Source organism: Hemitrygon akajei, chromosome 1 (genome assembly GCF_048418815.1).
Source record: "Hemitrygon akajei chromosome 1, sHemAka1.3, whole genome shotgun sequence".
In the NCBI taxonomy this organism is placed as follows: Eukaryota; Metazoa; Chordata; class Chondrichthyes; order Myliobatiformes; family Dasyatidae; genus Hemitrygon; species Hemitrygon akajei.
Window position 1 is genome coordinate 136,537,532 of NC_133124.1, and position 18,933 is coordinate 136,556,464.

At 38.0% G+C, this 18,933-nt stretch overlaps 1 protein-coding gene across 1 annotated transcript in view; it reads right to left on the minus strand.

Moving 5' to 3' along the window:
* Window positions 1–18,933, minus strand: part of lrp12 (low density lipoprotein receptor-related protein 12) — a 78,449-nt gene that overhangs the window by 43,435 nt on the left and 16,081 nt on the right. The window contains exon 2 of the mRNA XM_073052066.1: window positions 13,680–13,742. Within this exon, the coding sequence (XP_072908167.1) occupies window positions 13,680–13,742 (63 nt within the window). The remainder of the gene's footprint in view (window positions 1–13,679; window positions 13,743–18,933) is intronic.

Here is an 18,933-nt window from a genome sequence, read left to right on the forward strand (position 1 = left end):
GGAGGAGGAATCAAATTGGGCGATAGACAAGCAAACTAAAAGGTGAGGATGTGGCAGATGTGACAGTTTAATTTTCAAATTATCAATTCTTACACCATGGCATGAGTGAGCATAGCAACAAGGTGGTCATCCTGCATCAGCAAGGTTGCTCCCAAGCAGAAATTTCACGGCAGACAAGAGTTTCAAGATATGCTGTTCAAGCTCTTCTGAAGAAGCACAAATAAATGGGCAAGGCTAAAGCCCAGAAATCCCATGGGAACAGAGTGGAGCAGACGAGAGATACATCAAACTGACATCCCCTTGAAATCAGAAGGAGCCCAGCTGTCAGGCTCTGGACTCTGAATTCACAAAAATCACTGGAACCTACAACACTCCTGTACAGTCTAGAGAATCTTGTCAGAAGTGTTCTTCATGGACGAGTTGATGTCAAAAAGCCACTCCTCTGAAGTGGAAACAAAGCCGAGAGACTCACCTATGCACAAAAACACAAGGATTGGGGTACTGACCAATGGCAGCGCGTGCTATGGACTGACAAGTCAAAATTTGAAAATTTTGGCTCAAACAGGAGGCAGTTTGTCCATAGAAAAGCTGGACAACGCTATGATGATGTGTCTGTGGTCAACAGAAGCATGACAGAGGTTCCCTGCAGGTTTGGGGCTGGAATTCTGTAAATGGAGTTGGTGATTTGGTCATAATTAATGGACTCCTCAATGCTGAGAAATACAAGCAGATTCTCATCTATCACACTATCAGGGAGGCATCTGATTGGTCCCAACTTAATTCTGCAGCAGGACAAGGACCCCAAACACACAGCCAAGATCAGAAAGAACGATCTTCAGTGAAAAGAACATGGAGTTCTGCAACAGATGGTGTGGCCCTCACAGAGTCCTGATTTCAACATCAATGAGGCTGTCTGGGATTATGTGGAGAGACAGAAGCAAGCAAGACAGCAAAGTCTGCAGAAGAACTATGGCAAAATCTCTAAGATGCTTGGAATAACCTACCACCTGATTTTCTTATAAAACTGCACGATAGTATACCTAAGATAACTGATGCAGTTTTAAAAGCAAAGGATGGTCACTTCAAATACCAATTTGATTTTTTTTTTACTGTTTAGTGTTTTATAGTAATTTTTGATTTTTAGAAACTATTATTTTTAAAAGTATCTTCACTTTACAGAATTTTCTTTTACGTGCCTGACTTTTGCACAGTACTTACGTAAAACTATAAATTATAATACAATAATATATACCCAGTGAACACTTTATTAGGTATATCTCTGCACTTGTTTGTTAATGCAAATACCTAATCAGCCAATCATGTAGCAACAACTCAATTCATGAAAGCATGCAGATATGATTAATAGGCCAGAAATCAGAATGGGGGAAAGAATGTGGTTTAAGTAATTTTGACTGTGGAATGATTGTTGGTACCAGATATGGTTTGTCTGAGTATCTCAGGAATTGCTGATCTACAATTTTCACATAGTCTCTAGAGTTTACAAAGAATGGCGCAAAAAAAAAGAAAAAAAATCTAGTGAACGGCAGTTTTAAGAGTGAAAATGCCTTGTTAATGAGCGAGGTTAGAGGAGAATGGCAAGACCAGTTCACGTTGACAAGAACATGGCAGCAATACAAAGAATTTTTTTGACGTGATTGACACAGTCCAAAAGACAAGAGACAATTAATTACTTCCTTGCAGCCGTTGTTTGATTTGATAGAGCAAAAAATGGGCTATCTATATGTTACACTACCGAATGAGAATGAACGTGTTGAATTCTTAAGATACCAGAGCAGAGTTAATGTGCATAACCAAAACTAGTGCACGAAATGCAAAGTACCACTGCCCGATATTTACAGATGTGCACAGTGCTGGAGGACAGAAAATTACTCTAACCAAAACCAGACCAGTTGAAGTGCAGCTTGGTCTTCATCTATGAATAATACTATTCTGGGTGGGAGACATCTTGCAACCTTTCCTTGGAATGGATGAATGTCTTGAGTTAATGAAAGGTAAGTTGCCTGGAACTTCACATGGTTGGTCAAAGCTGAATTAACAACCCAGTCCATTGGTCAAAACAGAAAAATGACTGAGGCCTGCTGGAAATGGACCCAGTCAAATTTATTGGAAAGGTGATACCATGTGCCAAACAGCATCCTCTTAGCAAAATATTATAGAATGTACTGTACTGTACCTGTTGTCAACCAGCTGGAGAAATAAAGAATTCTTGTCAAAACTCAGTCTGTCAAACAATCTGTTTCAGCCTATTAAGATTGTAAATGACACCTGGAGACTGATAGTGGATTACAGGGCTGCCAATCAATGTACTGACAAGTTAGCCATTCCAGCAATCATTTTCAATGCAATGAAACCTTCACACAGGTTGTTCACAGTTATTGACATGGTCAATGGATCCTGGACTGTACCCCGAATATCAACCATGGTTGCCTTTTACAGTTAATGGATAGTAATACCAGTGGTTGAGGCTGCCACAAGGATTCCCCATAGCCCAACTGTCTACCACCTGACTCTGACAGAATTACCAATCACTGATTCAACTTCCATACAATATATGAATAATGCCCTGATTGCAGTGACAATGCAGACAAAAATAATCACAATGTACTCTCCTTACATAATTATTTATCCTTCAAAGGCCACATAGCAAGTTTGGACAAGACACAATTGCAGCAAGAGAAAGGGATTTACTTGAGACAAAGGATTGCCCTGAGGTAAGTGGGGAATCACCAAGGATCATACGAAGTCTATCAAAACCACCAGCAACTCCAACTCCTCCGGTTTTTTGCAACTACAACTTCATATGTTGAAAATGCACAACCACTCAGTCTGTTAAAGGACAGCAAGTCCCGTGACTCTTACTGAAGAACTGGAACTGTTTAAACTTTGAAGACAACAGAAAGATCAGGCAAACCATTCACCCTACACATCAATGAGAAACATGGCTACATAGAACCATAGAACACTACAGCAAACAGTATACATGACAGCAGTCTTCACTTGGGAACATGGAAACCAACAGCTTCCCCTTGGTTACTAATCTGCCAGATTGGACAATGTAGCACAATGATGGAGTTCACATTTGCAAGCAGGGCAATCAACTTATCTGTCAGTCGTGGCTGTTTACAGTGTTACGCTTGTTCAAGTTGTGGATGCCCGATGCCCTGAGTCTACTTTACTGACAATGAATAGGACCAAGTAATGGTTGCCCAATGGTCCATTGTTCTCGAGGCACCTGACATAGACATCGAGAAAGCAAATCAGCTACAGTGTTGCCATTGGACATGAAAGGTCCATAAATGTGCAAAGATAATATGTCATGAAGATGCAAAGAAATGCCCCTACCAAAACCAGATCTGATTCAAAGACAACTTCTCAATGCCTGGAGTAGTAGTTAGAATGGCTGGACAGGCTATTATCTCTGAAACTGATGTGCTGCCATTAGTAAGTATGGCTCCTGGTGCCTCTGCACAACAGGCACAACTATAAGTCCTGACTGAAACCTGTAAAATGGCAAAGGGAAAAAAGATCAGCTAACATTGATGCAGACTCCTGATATGCTTTTGGTGTTGTTCATGATTGTAACAATTCATGGAGCAAAGGGGATTTCTTAAGGCTAAAGAAACACGAATCAAGAATTAATGGACGTTATACAATTACTGTCAGAAGTGTCTGTAATGAAATATAAATGTATTTCAAATTTAAAGCCATGGAAATCAGACAAGGTAGCACAGGGAGGGGTGGGGGAGCATAGGGAGGATAAAGTGAATCCAACAACTAAAATTGTGAGAGCAGATTTGAACAATTCCAAATGAATGTACAGGATATTCAAGAAATGCAAGCCTGATTCTCTAACAAAGAAGTGGTTCTGAGTGGAGAGTGGTGGGAATTTAAACATTAATAGAGTATGGAGATATGGTATTTGTCAAAGACCGGTGGCCCCAAGCACATTACTTCCCAGATACACATTGTAGTGGAAAAGATGGCTGGCAGATTTTCCCAGTGGTGGTAGAATCCCAAGTTATGTCACAAACCCAATATAATGATGTGCATGGCAAGCCAGAAGATAAACCTGCCCGCAACAGAATGTTATAATTGAGTGCTCCAGTCCCAGTTGGGCACTTTTTTGGACTTACAAGTGAATAACATCATCTTACTGAATTTCCAAGGATCCTCAAATATACTGGTTATAGTGGAGAAGCTCTTAAGGTTTTCAGGCAAGGAAAGCCACTGCTACATGTACAGCAAATCTCTGATCTAGGACTACTTTCCAGGATGGAGATTGATGTGTCACATTGATTCTGATTAAAGGACACACTTCACGGAAGTGTATGTCACAAGTTATGCTGACTAATATACAGTGAATGATCCTTCCACTGTCCACATCAACAGGAAAGGTGGAACAAATAGACAATACTACCAATCATTATCACAAGGAGGATGCAACATGGCCTATGGCCTCCCCATAATCTTATGCAGCAGAGCAACTCCAAACAAAAAGACTAGATTAAGCCCATTTAAAGTGATGTCGGAATTATTAGCTAGAGCTATTGATCTCAGAGAACCTGATATACACATAATGACAGAGAGCTTAGTTGATTATTGTATAAAACTAACCCAAGCTGTTTGCTTCAGAATAGGTTTCTGCCCTCTATAGCAGCAGCAGGATATACTTTGATTCCTGTTGAGTGGGTCCTGATCAAGAAACCACAAAGAGCCATCAGGTGCTCAGTGGGCAGGACTCTATCAGGTGCTGTTAATTACTAATTCAGCAGTAAAAGTTAGAGGAAAGAGTAAGTGGATGTACACCAGCCACTGCTATTGAGCTAAGGTGGTATGAGGAAGTGAGGATGGAGGCAACAAGCACAGAGATTAATGTGCTAGTAACCTCTGATTCAGTGCCTATATAAGTGGGCTACAGCAATTAAATCACCTACCACCCAGAAGACAGTGAACAGTCACTAACAACTTGACATGATGAAGCTCATTCTGTAGTTTGCAGTCAACTCACAATATGCCAACTGAAATTACCTATAATATGTTCTTATGAGTATCATCTGAGTTTGCAGATGCTGTTAGTGTCTTTGGCAGCTGAGTATCCCAATACATACCGCATAGTTCACCAACGTTAGGCCAGGGACTGGGATATCTTGAATCGAGTCCTCAGCATTCTTAAGTGGGAGGGTGAACAGTCAGAGGTCGTGGTTCATGTAATGACATAGGCAGGATGAGTGACGAGGCTGCGCAAAGGGAGTTCAGGGAGTTAGGTGCTAAGGACATTCAGGGTTGTGATCTCAGGATGGCTACCCATGCCACATGCTAGTGAGGCCAGAAGTAGGAAAACTAACATATGGCTAAGGAGTTGGTTTAGGAGTGAGAGCACAAGATTTTTGGATCATTGGGCTCTTCCACAGGGATGGTAGGACCTGTACAGAAGAGACAACTTGCACCTGAACTGGAAGAGGACTAATATCCTAGCAGGAAGGTTTGCTAGTGCTGCACAGTGGGGTTTAAACTAGAGTTGCAGGGGGATGGGAACCAGAGTGCCAGAACAGACAGTAGAGAGGTTGTGGAGAAAGATGTTCCTAGGACCTCAGACAAAGGCAGGAATCAAAAGGTTGAGGCATGGTGTGACTAATGTCCTGAGCTGCGTATATTTTTTTTAATAAATTTTTTTTATTGAATTTTCAAATAGGTTACAGAAGGAAAAAAATTATCAACCCTTCCCCCTCCCCCCTAACATATCCCTGTAGAAAGAGAAAAAAAAGAGAAGAAAAAAGAAAGAAAGAAAGAATGCCTGGATATCGGAAGATCCCCACATGCTCCATGGAGTTCATAATAGCTTTAGTAAATATATTTATTGCTTTCCCCAGGTAACCAATAATTTTATCCTCGGAGCACCTATATATTTAATCCTATCTTTTGTAAATAAGGGCACCAAATTTTCAGAAATATTTCATACTTATCTCACTCTGAAACCCATAATATCTGGGTCCGTTCTAATTAATTCAGCTAATGGTTCTATCGCCAACACAAATAAAGCCAGGTGATAATGGACAACCTTGTCTAGTTTTCCTTGTTAACTGAAATGATCATGAAATTTGACCATTTGTCACTACTTTAGCTTTGGGATTAGTATTTAAGGTTTTAATCCATTTTATAAAGGATACTCTTAATCCATATTTTTCCAATACCTTAAATAAAAAATCCCATTCCAATCTATCAAATGCTTTTTCTGCATCTAAAGCAACTGCCACACTCATTTCCTCCCTCTTTTGTGCCAAATGAATTATGCTAAGTAACCGAGTTACATTATCTGCCGATTGTCTATTTTTAATAAATCCTGTTTGATCCATATGTATTAATTTTGGTAAGTATTTAGATAATCTATTAGACAAAATTTTTGCTATTATTTTAGTCAGTATTCAACAAAGAAATAGGTCTATATGATGTTGGCTTTAAAAGATCTCTTTTTTTTGGCAATATTAAAATAGCTGTCAAAAAAGATTCTGGAAGTTTATGCGTTCTTTCTGCTTGGTATATTAACTCCATAAAAGGAGGAATTAGTAAATCTTTAAACTTTTTATAAAATTCGGACGGAAAACCATCTTCTCCTGGGGATTAATTACTCTGAAGTTACTCTGAAGCTTCTTCGACCTCTTTTAATGTAAAAGGCATATCTAATCCCTTCTGTTCTTCCGAATTCAATTTTGGAAGAGTTATTTGTGATAAAAACCTTTCTATCTCGACATTATCATTTTGTGATTCTGATTGATACAGTTCAGATCAAAAATTCTTAAAAGTTTCATTAATTTCTAAAGGTTTATAAGTAATTTTATTTACACTTGTTCTAATTGCATTTATCGTTTTGGAAATCTGGTCTGTTTTTAACTGCCAAGCAAGAATCTTGTGTGATCTTTCACCTAATTCATAATATCTCTGTTTAGTTCTCATAATTGCTTTTTCTGTTCGGTATGTCTTAAGTGTATTATATTGTAACTTCTTGTTAACAAGTTGTCTTTGTTTTTCTTCAGTCATATATCTTTGCGATTCTTTTTCTAATTTTGTAATCTCTTTTTCCAATTGATCTATTTCTACCATATATTCCTTCTTAATTTTAGAAGTATAACTTATTATCTGGCCTCTCAAATATGCCTTCATTGCTTCCCATACTATAAATTTATCATCAACTGAATGTAAATTTGTATCTAAAAAAAACTGAATCTGCTTTTTCATGAAATCACAAAAATCTTGACGTTTTAATAATATTGAATTAAATCTCCATCTGTAAATCGATTCCTCTTTATCCATCATTATCATTGTCATTGTCAAGGGGGAATGATCTGACAATATTCTTGCTTTATATTCCATATTTTTCACTCTGTCTTGAATATTCGTTAATAATAGGAAAAAAATCTATCCTTGAATAAGTTTTATGTCTATTTGAATAAAATGAGTATTCTCTTTCTTTTGGATTAATTCTTCTCCATATATCAATCAAATTTAAATCTTTCATCAATGATAAAGTTAATTTTGCTACTTTTGATTTTGTAACAACCTTTGTTGATCTATCTAAAACTGGGTCTAGACAAAAATTAAAATCTCCACCTATTAATATTTTGTCATGTGCATCAGCCAAATTCAAAAAGGCCTCTTGTATAAATTTTACATCATTTTCATTTAGTGCATAAATATTCATAAGAGTCCATAGTTCTGAAAAAATTTGACAATGTATAATTACATATCTCCCCGCAGAATCAAGTAATACATTTTGTATTTTAATCGGTAAAGTTTTATTAACCAAAATTGCAACTCCCCTCGCCTTTGAATTAAGTGAAGCTGCAATAACATTTCCGACCCAATCTCTCTTTAATTTCTGATGTTCTATATCTGTTAAGTGTGTTTCTTGTAAAAAAGCTATATCTATTTTCATTTTCTTATTTCATGTTAAAATTCTTTTTCTTTTCATTAAACCCATTAACATTAAAACTTTAAAAATTCAGTAAATTAGTCATTATTTTTAACAGGGTTACTCCAGTCTATAGTAATACCTAACCTTTCAATTTTCATAGTACCTTGGGGAATCTTTTTAAAATTCTCCATGTTGCTATGTGTCTCCCCCCCCCAATTGTCCAGGCAAAGAAAGAAAAATAAAAGAAAAATAGATTATAAAGAAAAAAATAACAAAATACCCCCCTACTAATGTTGTGAATAAAAAAAAAGCACAACATTACCCCCCCTCCATTGTACAGGTCATGGCAGTCGCCATGATTACACACGTGAATCCCGTAGCAATCGATCCGAAGTTCCCCCAGCTCCCCCGTAACATAAAAAAGTATATACAAGAGAAGAAAAAATAATATCACTACTCTCGATTAATATTTCTCAAATTTTTACCTTTCTCCCCCTGTATCATATAATTAAGAATATATTTAAATATTCTTCTGTCCTGAAACATCCATCAACTCCATTCACTGTCTTCATCTTTAATCCGTTTCACTTTTAAATCTTTGGCTGTGGTTAGCGACTATTTGGGAGTTCTTGTACAAATTCTTCCGCATCCCGATAATCAGTAGAAAATCTTCTTTTTCTGTCATCTAAAAAAATTACCAGGGTTGCCAGGTGGCGCAATATAAATATATAACCCTTTTCCCATAAAACTTTTTTCGTTGGGTTAAATTCCTTCTTTCTCTTCAAAAAGTCATAACTTATATCAGGTTAGAAAAGAACTGTTTTCCCTTCTATCATCAATGGCCCGTTTCTCTTTCTGGCACGTTGGGCAGCCGCCTTCAGGATCTTTTCTTTATCTTGATATCTTAAGCATTTTATCAAGATTGATCGTGGGTTTTGATCAACTTGAGGTCTTGATCTTAAGGCTCTGTGAGCCCTTTCAATTTCAATTAACTGGGTTCCTTCTTCCATTTCCAAAATTTCCAGAATCCATTTTTGAAAAAAATTTATTGGATCCTCTCCCTCTATACCTTCTTTAAGTCCAACAATCTTAATATTATTTCGTCTGCTAAAATTTTCAAGTACATCCACTTTTTCCAACAACCATTTTCTTTCTGATGTCCAGGCAGAAATATCATCTTCCATTTTATTCACTCTATCAATGGCGTCTCCCGTTATTTCTTCCAAGTTTTTAATTTTCTTGTCCATTTTGTCCTGTCTTTTCATCATTTTATCAAACATAATCTTCATATTTTTAATATCATTTTTATTACTTTTAATGCTTTTAATTCATGCATTATTTGCACCAAAGTTTTTTTTATGTCTCCAATATCACCTCCAACCTCTTCCTGTTGCTCTTCTTTGTTTGTCTCTTCATCCTCATCTGATTTATCCAGAGAATCTGATTCCACCTCATATTCACTTTCAGTTCCGATCATAGCTGGGATTTGTAGTTTGGGTTGCTCGTGTTTGCGCATGCCCCTTCCTTCACACATGCGCAATTCCTGTTGCTCTTTTTTTTTGGAAACGGTTGATGTTGCCGCAGTTTCCTGTTCTGTATCGCCGGAGGTAACTTGCACTGGAGCCCGAGGCTCTTTCATGGCGGCTGGCCTTGATTCTTTTCCAACTTGTGTTGTCTTCAAAGCAGTAGTTTTCTTCTGCTTCTGTTTAGGAGACATATCTTAAGACAATCCTGAGTAGTTTATAAGTAATTTTTTTTTAAAGTATTTACTAACTTTTCTTCACTTAAACATTATTTTACTGGTTTTTTACTGGAGAGCTGGATTTCCACGTCTCGATCCTACGTCATCACGTGACATCCCCCAGCTGTGTATATTTCAATGCAAGAAATATCACAAGAAAGGTAGTTGAGCTCAGGACATGGACCAACACCTGAAATTATGATATTATAGCAATTAGTTGCAGGAGGGGCAGGACTGGCAGCTCAATATTCCAGGATTCAGTTGTTTTAGATGCAAGAGAGTGGAAGGGACTGAAGGAGGAAACCTGGTGTTACTGGTCATGGAAGGTGTTGTGGCAGTGCTCAGTCAGGCCAGACTGGGGAGCTCATCTAGTAAGGCATAGTGGGTGGCATTAAGAAAGAAGAAAGATATGACCACATTAATAGGGTTACATTGCAGATCACTAATAGTCCAAGGGATTTAGAGGAACAAATTTGTAAAGAGATCACACACTATTGCAAGAAACACAAGGCTGCCATAGTAGGTGATTTTAAACTTTCCACATATTGACTGGAACCCCCATACTGGAAAAGGACTAAATGGGACAGAGCTTGTTAAATGTGTTCAGGAAAGATTCCTTAATCAGTATGTAGAAGTCCCAACAAGAGAGAGTGTGATACTTGATCTGCTGTTAGAGAATGAAACAGGGCAGGTGACAGAAGTTTGGGTAGATGAACACCTTGCATCTAGTGATCACAATGCCATTAGTTTCAAAGTAAATATGCAAACTATAGGGCTGGTCCACTGGTTTTGATTCAAAATTGGAGAAAGGCCAATTTTGATGGTTATCACAAAGGATCTGGCCTGTAAAGACAGGCTGTTTTTTGGCAATGGTGTACTTAGTAAGGAGGAGGCCATCAAAAGTGAGTACAAAGCTTGTATGTGCCTGTCAGCATAAAAGGTAAAGATAACAAGTGTAGGGAACCTTGGTTTTCAAGAGATATTGAGGCCCTGCTTAAGAAAGAAAAAGGATGTGCATTACAGGTACAGGCAGGTAGGAACAAATGAAGTGCTTATGGAGTATAAGAAATGAAGGAGAACACTTAAGAAATAAATCAGGAGGGATAAAAGAATGCATTAGGGTTACCTTAGCAGGCAAGGTGATGGAGAATCCTAAGGGATTCTACAGATACATGTTAAGAGCAAAAGGACCAAATTTATCCTCTGGAAGATCAGAATGGTAATCTATGTGTGGAGCCAAAAATCTTAAATGCATTTTTTGCATCTATATTTACTTAGTAGACAGACTGAGTCTATAGAAGTACAGCAAAATGGCATCAAATTCATGGACTCTATACATATTACAGGTGTTTGCTGTCTTGAGGCAAATTAGAGTGGGTAAATCACCAGGGCAACACAAGGTGTTCCCTCTTTCCAAAACCGCATCTGCTTATTCCCTTCATGGATACTATCTGACTTGCTGAGTTCCTCCAGCACTGTGCGTGTAGTCAAGATACACTAATCTGATAGATGGGATTTCTTTAACTGTATCAAATCAGCCATTAGGAGCTGGGGTTATTTAACATTACAAGTTAGAATATTTACTCTAGTTTGACTTATTGTATCTTAATTACTTGTATAAGGACCATAATCAAAAGAACAGTCCAAACTCATGCAAGTTTGAACTCATAAGGACAATTCACCCAATTATGACATGACTGGTCAAGAACCCTTATGTTTTTATAACTCACAGTTGATTAAATTCTATATTCAATGCTGGTATCACAAGTTTTACTGCCTCTAAATTTTCAAGTTTCATGATTCAAATTGTTGTATTTAGAATCAAAGTGGGGAGGGGAGGCTGCTGGATTTGGGTCTAAATTGCTGTTAAATTGTAATTGTTGTAGTTCGGTTTTAGATTTTATTATCAAATTTGTCTGTAAATTTTCAGTAATTTGTAGTATAGTTGGTTCTGTATTTCTGTGGTTTCTTTGTCTGCGAGCCTGAGATACCATGGCAGCATAAATCAAGACTGTTCTCGTTCACAGACCATTCTTATCAACACCTTTCTATCCTGTTTGAACTACTTTACAGTACAAAGAGGGAAAACACAGCCCACAGCTTTTTGTTGTTGCATTCCCTCTCCCTCTATACTAGTCTTTTCTCTCCTGCTGTTTTGTTATTTAGCTGGCTAGAACAGGCCGACTATCTGACCTGTATTATATTGAACAACTTTATTAATTAATTTACTTACTTACTGGGATACAGCATGGAATAGGCTCTTCCTGCCCTTCAAGCTACACTGCCCAGCAAACCCCCATTTAATCCTGGCCTAATCACAGGACAATTTACAATGACCAATTAACCTACCAACCAGTACGTCTTTGGACTGTGGGATGAAACCTGTGTAGTCATGGGGAGAACATACAAGCTCCTTACAGGCAGAAGCAGGAAACGTGCGTAGGTCGCCCGTACTGTAAAGCGTTGTGCTAAACACTATGCTACTGTGCTGCCCCAAATGAATTTATTGTAACCATGAGTTTTGCACTTCATTCTTGACTTTTGAAGAACTTTCTGGGCAATCTCCAGATTCAACAAGGGGAAGATTGAAGGAATAGTACAAACAATTGCCATGTGTTTCTTTTTCTACACATTCATCTCTTTCCTTCTGGGCTCTGATGAACCTTAAGCAGGCAGGGTGCAAACTGAACTACGGATCCATATAGAGCAGGGCTGCAAGATATCCTGGAAGCAATTCTAGGTCAAATTATATGAGTGATACCAGTGTATAATATTATGTCTTCTGTATTCATGTGACTAATAGTAGACAGATTCCCAAATTAAATCTGATGTATTTACTTTCAAATTTTAATTATGCAAGTTCTCACAAAAAAATTTTGTTCTCAAATGCTTTTTAAAAACAAACAGTGCTGCATGATCCTATCACGAAGGCGACAAGAGTCTTTTAGGGATTAAAGTTTTACAATTACTGCTATAGTAAAAAGCATATTGTGGAATTGGCATTCAACTTTTAATTATTGTGTCAATAGATGTAATGTAATTTAATGTAAAATAGATTAAAAGGAAGAGTAAGGTCACCAAGAGGTGCATGTACAGTAAAGCTCTGATAATCTGGCACCCTTGGGGGTTTTATTACTAATAGTCTTTCAGGGTTTCAGTCTGCTGGACATTCCATATCAGATAGCCAAAAAAATTATTTCATTTGTTAAAAGTTACATTGTAGTCAAGTAAATTTTCAAGTGAGATTAAAGGGAGCAGGAAATTTACAAGCATTCCAGATCCCAGGCTATGACTGCACACATCCCCCATCCCCAAAAGCTTGATGTTGAACATTATGGATTTCCAAATGCTAGACTGCCAGAGTTTTACTGTACTGTGGATTTCAAGTTGTACTATTTAGTTACTTTAATATACAGAACTGACAAGGCATCACATTGAAAATCCTTCTTAGTTATCCTCCCACGCACTGGGGGAAAAGTTGTATGTCAAGTTAAGCAAATTTGAATGAATTTACTAACACAAAATGCCTCAATGTCATACAATCAAACAAATAGCAGCTCTACAATATGAATCTAAGTTTAGGTTGATCCTCATATGCATTAATTTCAGCAATGCATGTTAGGGTATTTAAACAAAAGAAATTGTAAAGACCAATGCTTTTTCATCTTTGAACAGAACCAGGGGTTTGGAATATTATGCTAATTGACCACCAGATTTGTATCAATTACACATTAATCAATTAAACTATTATAACAATTAAAACAATATTACAACTACCTTTATCCAATCCAATTCCAAAAATAATAGCCGAATACAAAGTTCTACATTAACTCAATTTTCTTTCACCTCTTATTTGGTTTTTATTATACCCAATATAAAGATCTACTTTGAAACAGGTCTGAACAATGCCCTTCAACCACAAGAGCAAATTAGACAACCATCGTACCAAATTACACCTTTCCCCACCACCCAGGTAAAATCATCTTAAAAGAATGAATGCAAACATACCAGTGGAGATATCGGAAACTTGGGTATTTGCCAATCGATACTTTTCTCCCAGAACAGTGCTTCCTAAAATGAAATAAAATATATAATAAATTTAAGCTCAAACAACTGTGACATGTAGATTTTGTTTGCTTTTGGTAAAAGAAATAAATTTTGCACAGTTCAAAAAGAAATGTCTATTTAATTTGCTGATGAATCACAATCCAAGAGAGTATTTCCCAGATAAGTTGTAATGAAATATTTTGCAAAGAATAAGGAATAGCAAAAGTCTCATAACTACATTTAACACAGGAAAGAACCACTGTGATTCTTACTAGTTAAGATACTATCCACATTTATTTTTATTGAATTCGTAAACTGTACAAATGCTGTTTTGAGTTTCACAAAAGGGAGAAACATAAAGGGCAATTAGTTGAAATAACCTCATTTTGACAAAACTGATAACTCCCGATAAAAGTAACATAACACAAAAGTGATCATATTTAAAGAAAAGCATCAAGAAATTTCAAAAGATCTATTCACTCAAACTAAAAGGTACAATACACACCAGAAATGAAAACATCATACAAGATGCAATGATAATTCTTGCCTCAAGCAAAATGCAAACAAAAACAGAACTGCAGCTGCATTATAATCTCATTATGATAATGACTGTTAAGGTCACTGCAAAGACTATAGCAATATTTGGAACACACTCCCATCTGGAACATGAACTCATTGAACAAACTGCTGAATACTTGTTTTTGGGATATATAGTTTGCAAGTGTTTCAAAGTAGACACACAAGACTAAGGAAAATCAGAAACTGAGGCACTGCACACGTACAGGAAATAAATCTTAAGCATATCCATCACAAGCAACACCTTATGTCCATGTTGGGTATTAGGTAGTGTTTAGGAGTGTTATGGGGTGTCCAGGGAGGGACAGCACCTTCAGTAAAGGAGCTTGTCATGTCTATTCCAAAGTGTGCTCACTCACCTTTGGTCCCACTCATCTCTCACCTATGACCCCAAGTAGCTGTTCGCACGCAACAGCGGCCACAACCCGGTGCACTGCTTCAACAGATGGGCTAAACCAGGTGAGGGTAGTCGGGGACCTTAGACCTGGTGAGATAGGGACATGCCGGTCCTAGCACACAAAATCAGCTCCAGCGGACTGGGTGGATGAGATCTACAGTGAGTCCAATGACCAGAAAGGCAGGCTTCGCAATGCTTTGTGGCGAGCGAAGAGTATGACATGGCAGAGAAATCAGTCATCCATTGCAACCAAGGGGACCTAGTTGTGACAACTACTCATACCACTGGACCCAGACTTCTGAGGTAGAGAGAGTGGAACTGCCCCAGCTTTTCCACTTTAAAAGCACTCCCATACAGGTTTCCTGTCATTGTTGGATACGACAATCAATCATTAATCTCATGAGTGACACAGAATCCAATTTATTTTATATAAAAAGTGATAATCATCTATTCATTCATTTGCTTAAAAGAAAATGCCCTCGTCCTTTCCCTCTTAAAAAGAATTTCAAGCAGACCATGTATATTTCAGAAACTGCTCATGTGCTGAATTCCCTTGCAGATTTGCTGATTCATAATTTGAAAAATACAAATCAATGTAAAATCATAAATTTGATGTACTCCATATCAACTGCTTTTAGTAACAGTGCAGCTTTCAACTGAGTATATCAATGTGTAAAGCTAGAATCGTCTTTCCTTATCGGAGGATAGAAGGCAAATAACTGATGTAATTCTACCAATATCATTATGAAACTGCATGTTACCTGCTGCCAGTCCATCTGGATTTTACCACACTGAGGAAAGTGCTCACTCAGAAAAATTTAAATGAAATTGCTCTACATTTAGAAAAATTACAAAGCGCCATTCAGACTAATAATGTTAAAAGTTTGTATAGTGTTGCTTCGAATGTTTAATAGCATCAGATAAAAATTCAGACTTCCTGCATTTTCAAAAGCTGGGACCAAGTTGGCAGAGATGAACAATTATGAAGCAAACCAAAAACAAACTTAGTGGACTTAACACTATCCCTACTTGATTGGGGGCAGGGTGATATGCTGGGGCTAAAGGAAGTCCAGCTGTCCGATAACTCCAGCAATCCAGGTTCAAATCCAACCTCCAGTGCTATCGATGTGGAGTTTGCTCTGGCTTCCCCACATTTGAAAGATGTGCTTGTAGTTTAACTGGCTACTGTAAATAACCCCTCAGGTAGCTAACCACGAGTTGAATCCACCGGGGAAGGTATGGGCAAGCAAGTAAATTAGGAGTAATAAGTGGGGATAAAGGGATTGATCTGAAAGGCAATATAGACTCATACAGGCCAAAGGTTCTCTGTCTATACAAAAAGAAAGAAAATTACAAAGTGTTCCAAGTGTCAGATGGACTGGAAATGCTGGGAAATCCACCTCTGCAATCTTACACCAGTCAAGCTGGTAGAGGGATGGGCAGGAGTGACAGATTAATCTTCAATTACCAATGCTTCCTGTGCGATAGAGGTGGAAGCAAGAAAAGGCGAAGTCAATTAGAGAGAACATCACAACAGTACTTGGAGAGGATATTTCAAGGGGAAATATACAAAGAGATAGGTATAGAACTTAAAAATTAAAGGGGTGATCACTCTGATGGGATTATACTATAGACAGCCTCCCCTCCCAATTGTCAGAAGAAATCAGAGAAGCAAATATGTAAGGAAATTACAAGAAGCTGCAAGATTAAAATAGTAGGTGACTGGGTCCAGCATTGTGCTAGGAGTTATGAGGCAGAATTTGTTTGTCCAGGAAAGTTTTCTTAAGCAATATGTAAGTTGCCCTATTACAGTGTTAAGATACGGCATCAATGAATATAGAATAGAGACAGCTTTTTTATAAACAAATAAAACATTTATTAAACACTGCTCAATAAAAAAAACAAAAGTAAACAAACGACTAACTTAGCCAGAAGTTAACTGCTATACAGCAACTCAAACAGTTCTTAAAGCGATGAACGCGAACACAGTTCTTAAAGCGATAAATGCAGAAAGTTCTAATGATTTACACAGTCAATTAGGAGAGACTTTCCTGAAGTAATGAATTCCTCGACAACGTGACATTACTGCTGATCCCAGCTGAAATATGCCTTGCCGGAAGGATTTACGACGAAGGAAATAAAATGGCTTAAAGGCATTGACCTTTCCTTGGCAAAACGCTGCGTCCAGCTCTTTCTGCTTTCACAATGCAGGAGTCATCTCAGATGCAGGTTACTAATTTCTTCTGAATGAGGATTCAATAAGGTCGATCCTGTATTACCACTGACGACACCAATTTTACTCAATCCTTCGGGTCTCCGCACTTCAATAAATTCTTCACTCCCCCACTGAATTAAGCTGGCAGCATTTTGAAACTGCCTGCAATAATCTTTGAGACTTAAGGCAGAAAGTAAAACTCCACTTTAAAACAAAACTGCGTCATGAGACGAATACGCAGCATAACGGAGTCACTGACGAATTAAACCACGAACTGACCTGCGTCACAGCAAAGCTTTCCCCTTTTATACCTGCTGCAACAGGCCATCACATGACCTCTCACTGGCAGGAAAATTACATCACTCCACCATCACAAGACCATTACATCATGCTCAGCAGAGACTCAATTACATCATGGTCATGTGACAGTCACAAAATACCCAAGGGGTATGTAACAACAGAAGGGACTACCCTTTACCTCCTCTTAGGAAATGAGGCTGGGCATGTGGCTGATGTGTCAATGCTGGAGCACTTTGAGACCGGTGACCATAGTTATTAGTTTAATACTATTTATGGGAAAGATAGGAATGCTCTGCTAGGTGAAGTCCTAAATTGGGAGGTTAATTTTCATGATATTTGAAAGGAACCTTCAAATGTTGATTGGGAGAGGCTATTAGCTTGTAAAGAGATGTGGCAAGTAGGAGGATTTAAAAAGTGAGGTAAGAAAAGTTCAAAGTATATTTATTATCATAGTACATACAAGTTTACATATACAGCATGGAATTCATTTTCTTGCAGGTATTTTCAAGAAACAAACAATAAAATTTAACAAAAACTACATAAAGACTGACGAATACGAATGTGCAAAAGACAACAAACTACAAATAAAGCTAACACTGAGAACATGAAAGAGTCCTTGAAAATGTGTCTGTAGATCATAGATTAGGTTCAGAGCAGTCATGAATGAAGGCATCAGCATTGGTTCAGGAGCCTGATGTTTGTAGAATAACTGTTCCCAAATCTGCTGGGTGTAGGACCTAAGGATTCTGTACCTCCTACCCAATGGTAGAAGTGAGATTAGGGCATGGCCTTTGACAATGGATGCAACATGTTCCTGTTAGAGTTAAGGGCAAGGCTGGTACTATTAGGGAACCCTGGCTGACAAGAGATATGAGGTTCTAGTCAGGAAAAAGGAATCATACTGTATGTCATTTGAGGCAAATCCCTGGAGGAAGCATAAAGGATGCAGAAGTACATTTAAAGTGGAAAACAGAATTTTAAAAAGAGGACACAAGATAAACATGAAAGTGAATCCACAAAGATGATACTTCTTATCTGCATTGAACATGGAGAAGGACATGGAAACTAGTTAGCTCAAAGAGATATCCCGAGGCAGCATGCAATCAGAGAGATCAGAAGCCTGAGAAGACATAGTTCACTCAAGTTCGCTGATCGAGTGGAAAAGGCAGTGACTCATGGCAGTTTTGGAGCTTTGAGCAGCGGTCAATCAGCATTTGGGAATGATTAGCAAGAATAAATTAAAGGAAGGCAGGGGAAAGCAAAGCAGCTATCATTGTGGTGATCAGAGTTAAGAATGGAGATTTTGAGGCTTTAGCTCTTCGAGACTTCAGTCAGAGAATGCAGACAAAATCTGTAGGTAGATTTCCCCACCCCATCGTTTACATTTACTCAGTTAGAACAGTAGAGGTGCCAGCCAGGATAGTGAAATGCTCCTCTTACAGAATGTGGCAAGTCCAGGGAACCTCTAGTGTCCCTGGCGACTACAACTACAAGTTTCTAACACTCCACATTAAGGAATTAGAGATGGAACTGGATGAACTTGGGATCACTTGGGAGGCTAAGGTTGTAATAGGACATATAGAGAGGTAGGATTTTAAAATTTATTCATTTACAGGATGTGGGCATCGCCAGCTAAACCAGCATTTATTGCCCTTGAATAGGTGGTGATGAGCTGCCTTCTTAAACTGCTGCAGTCCCCGAGGTGTAGGTACACTCACAGTGTTCTT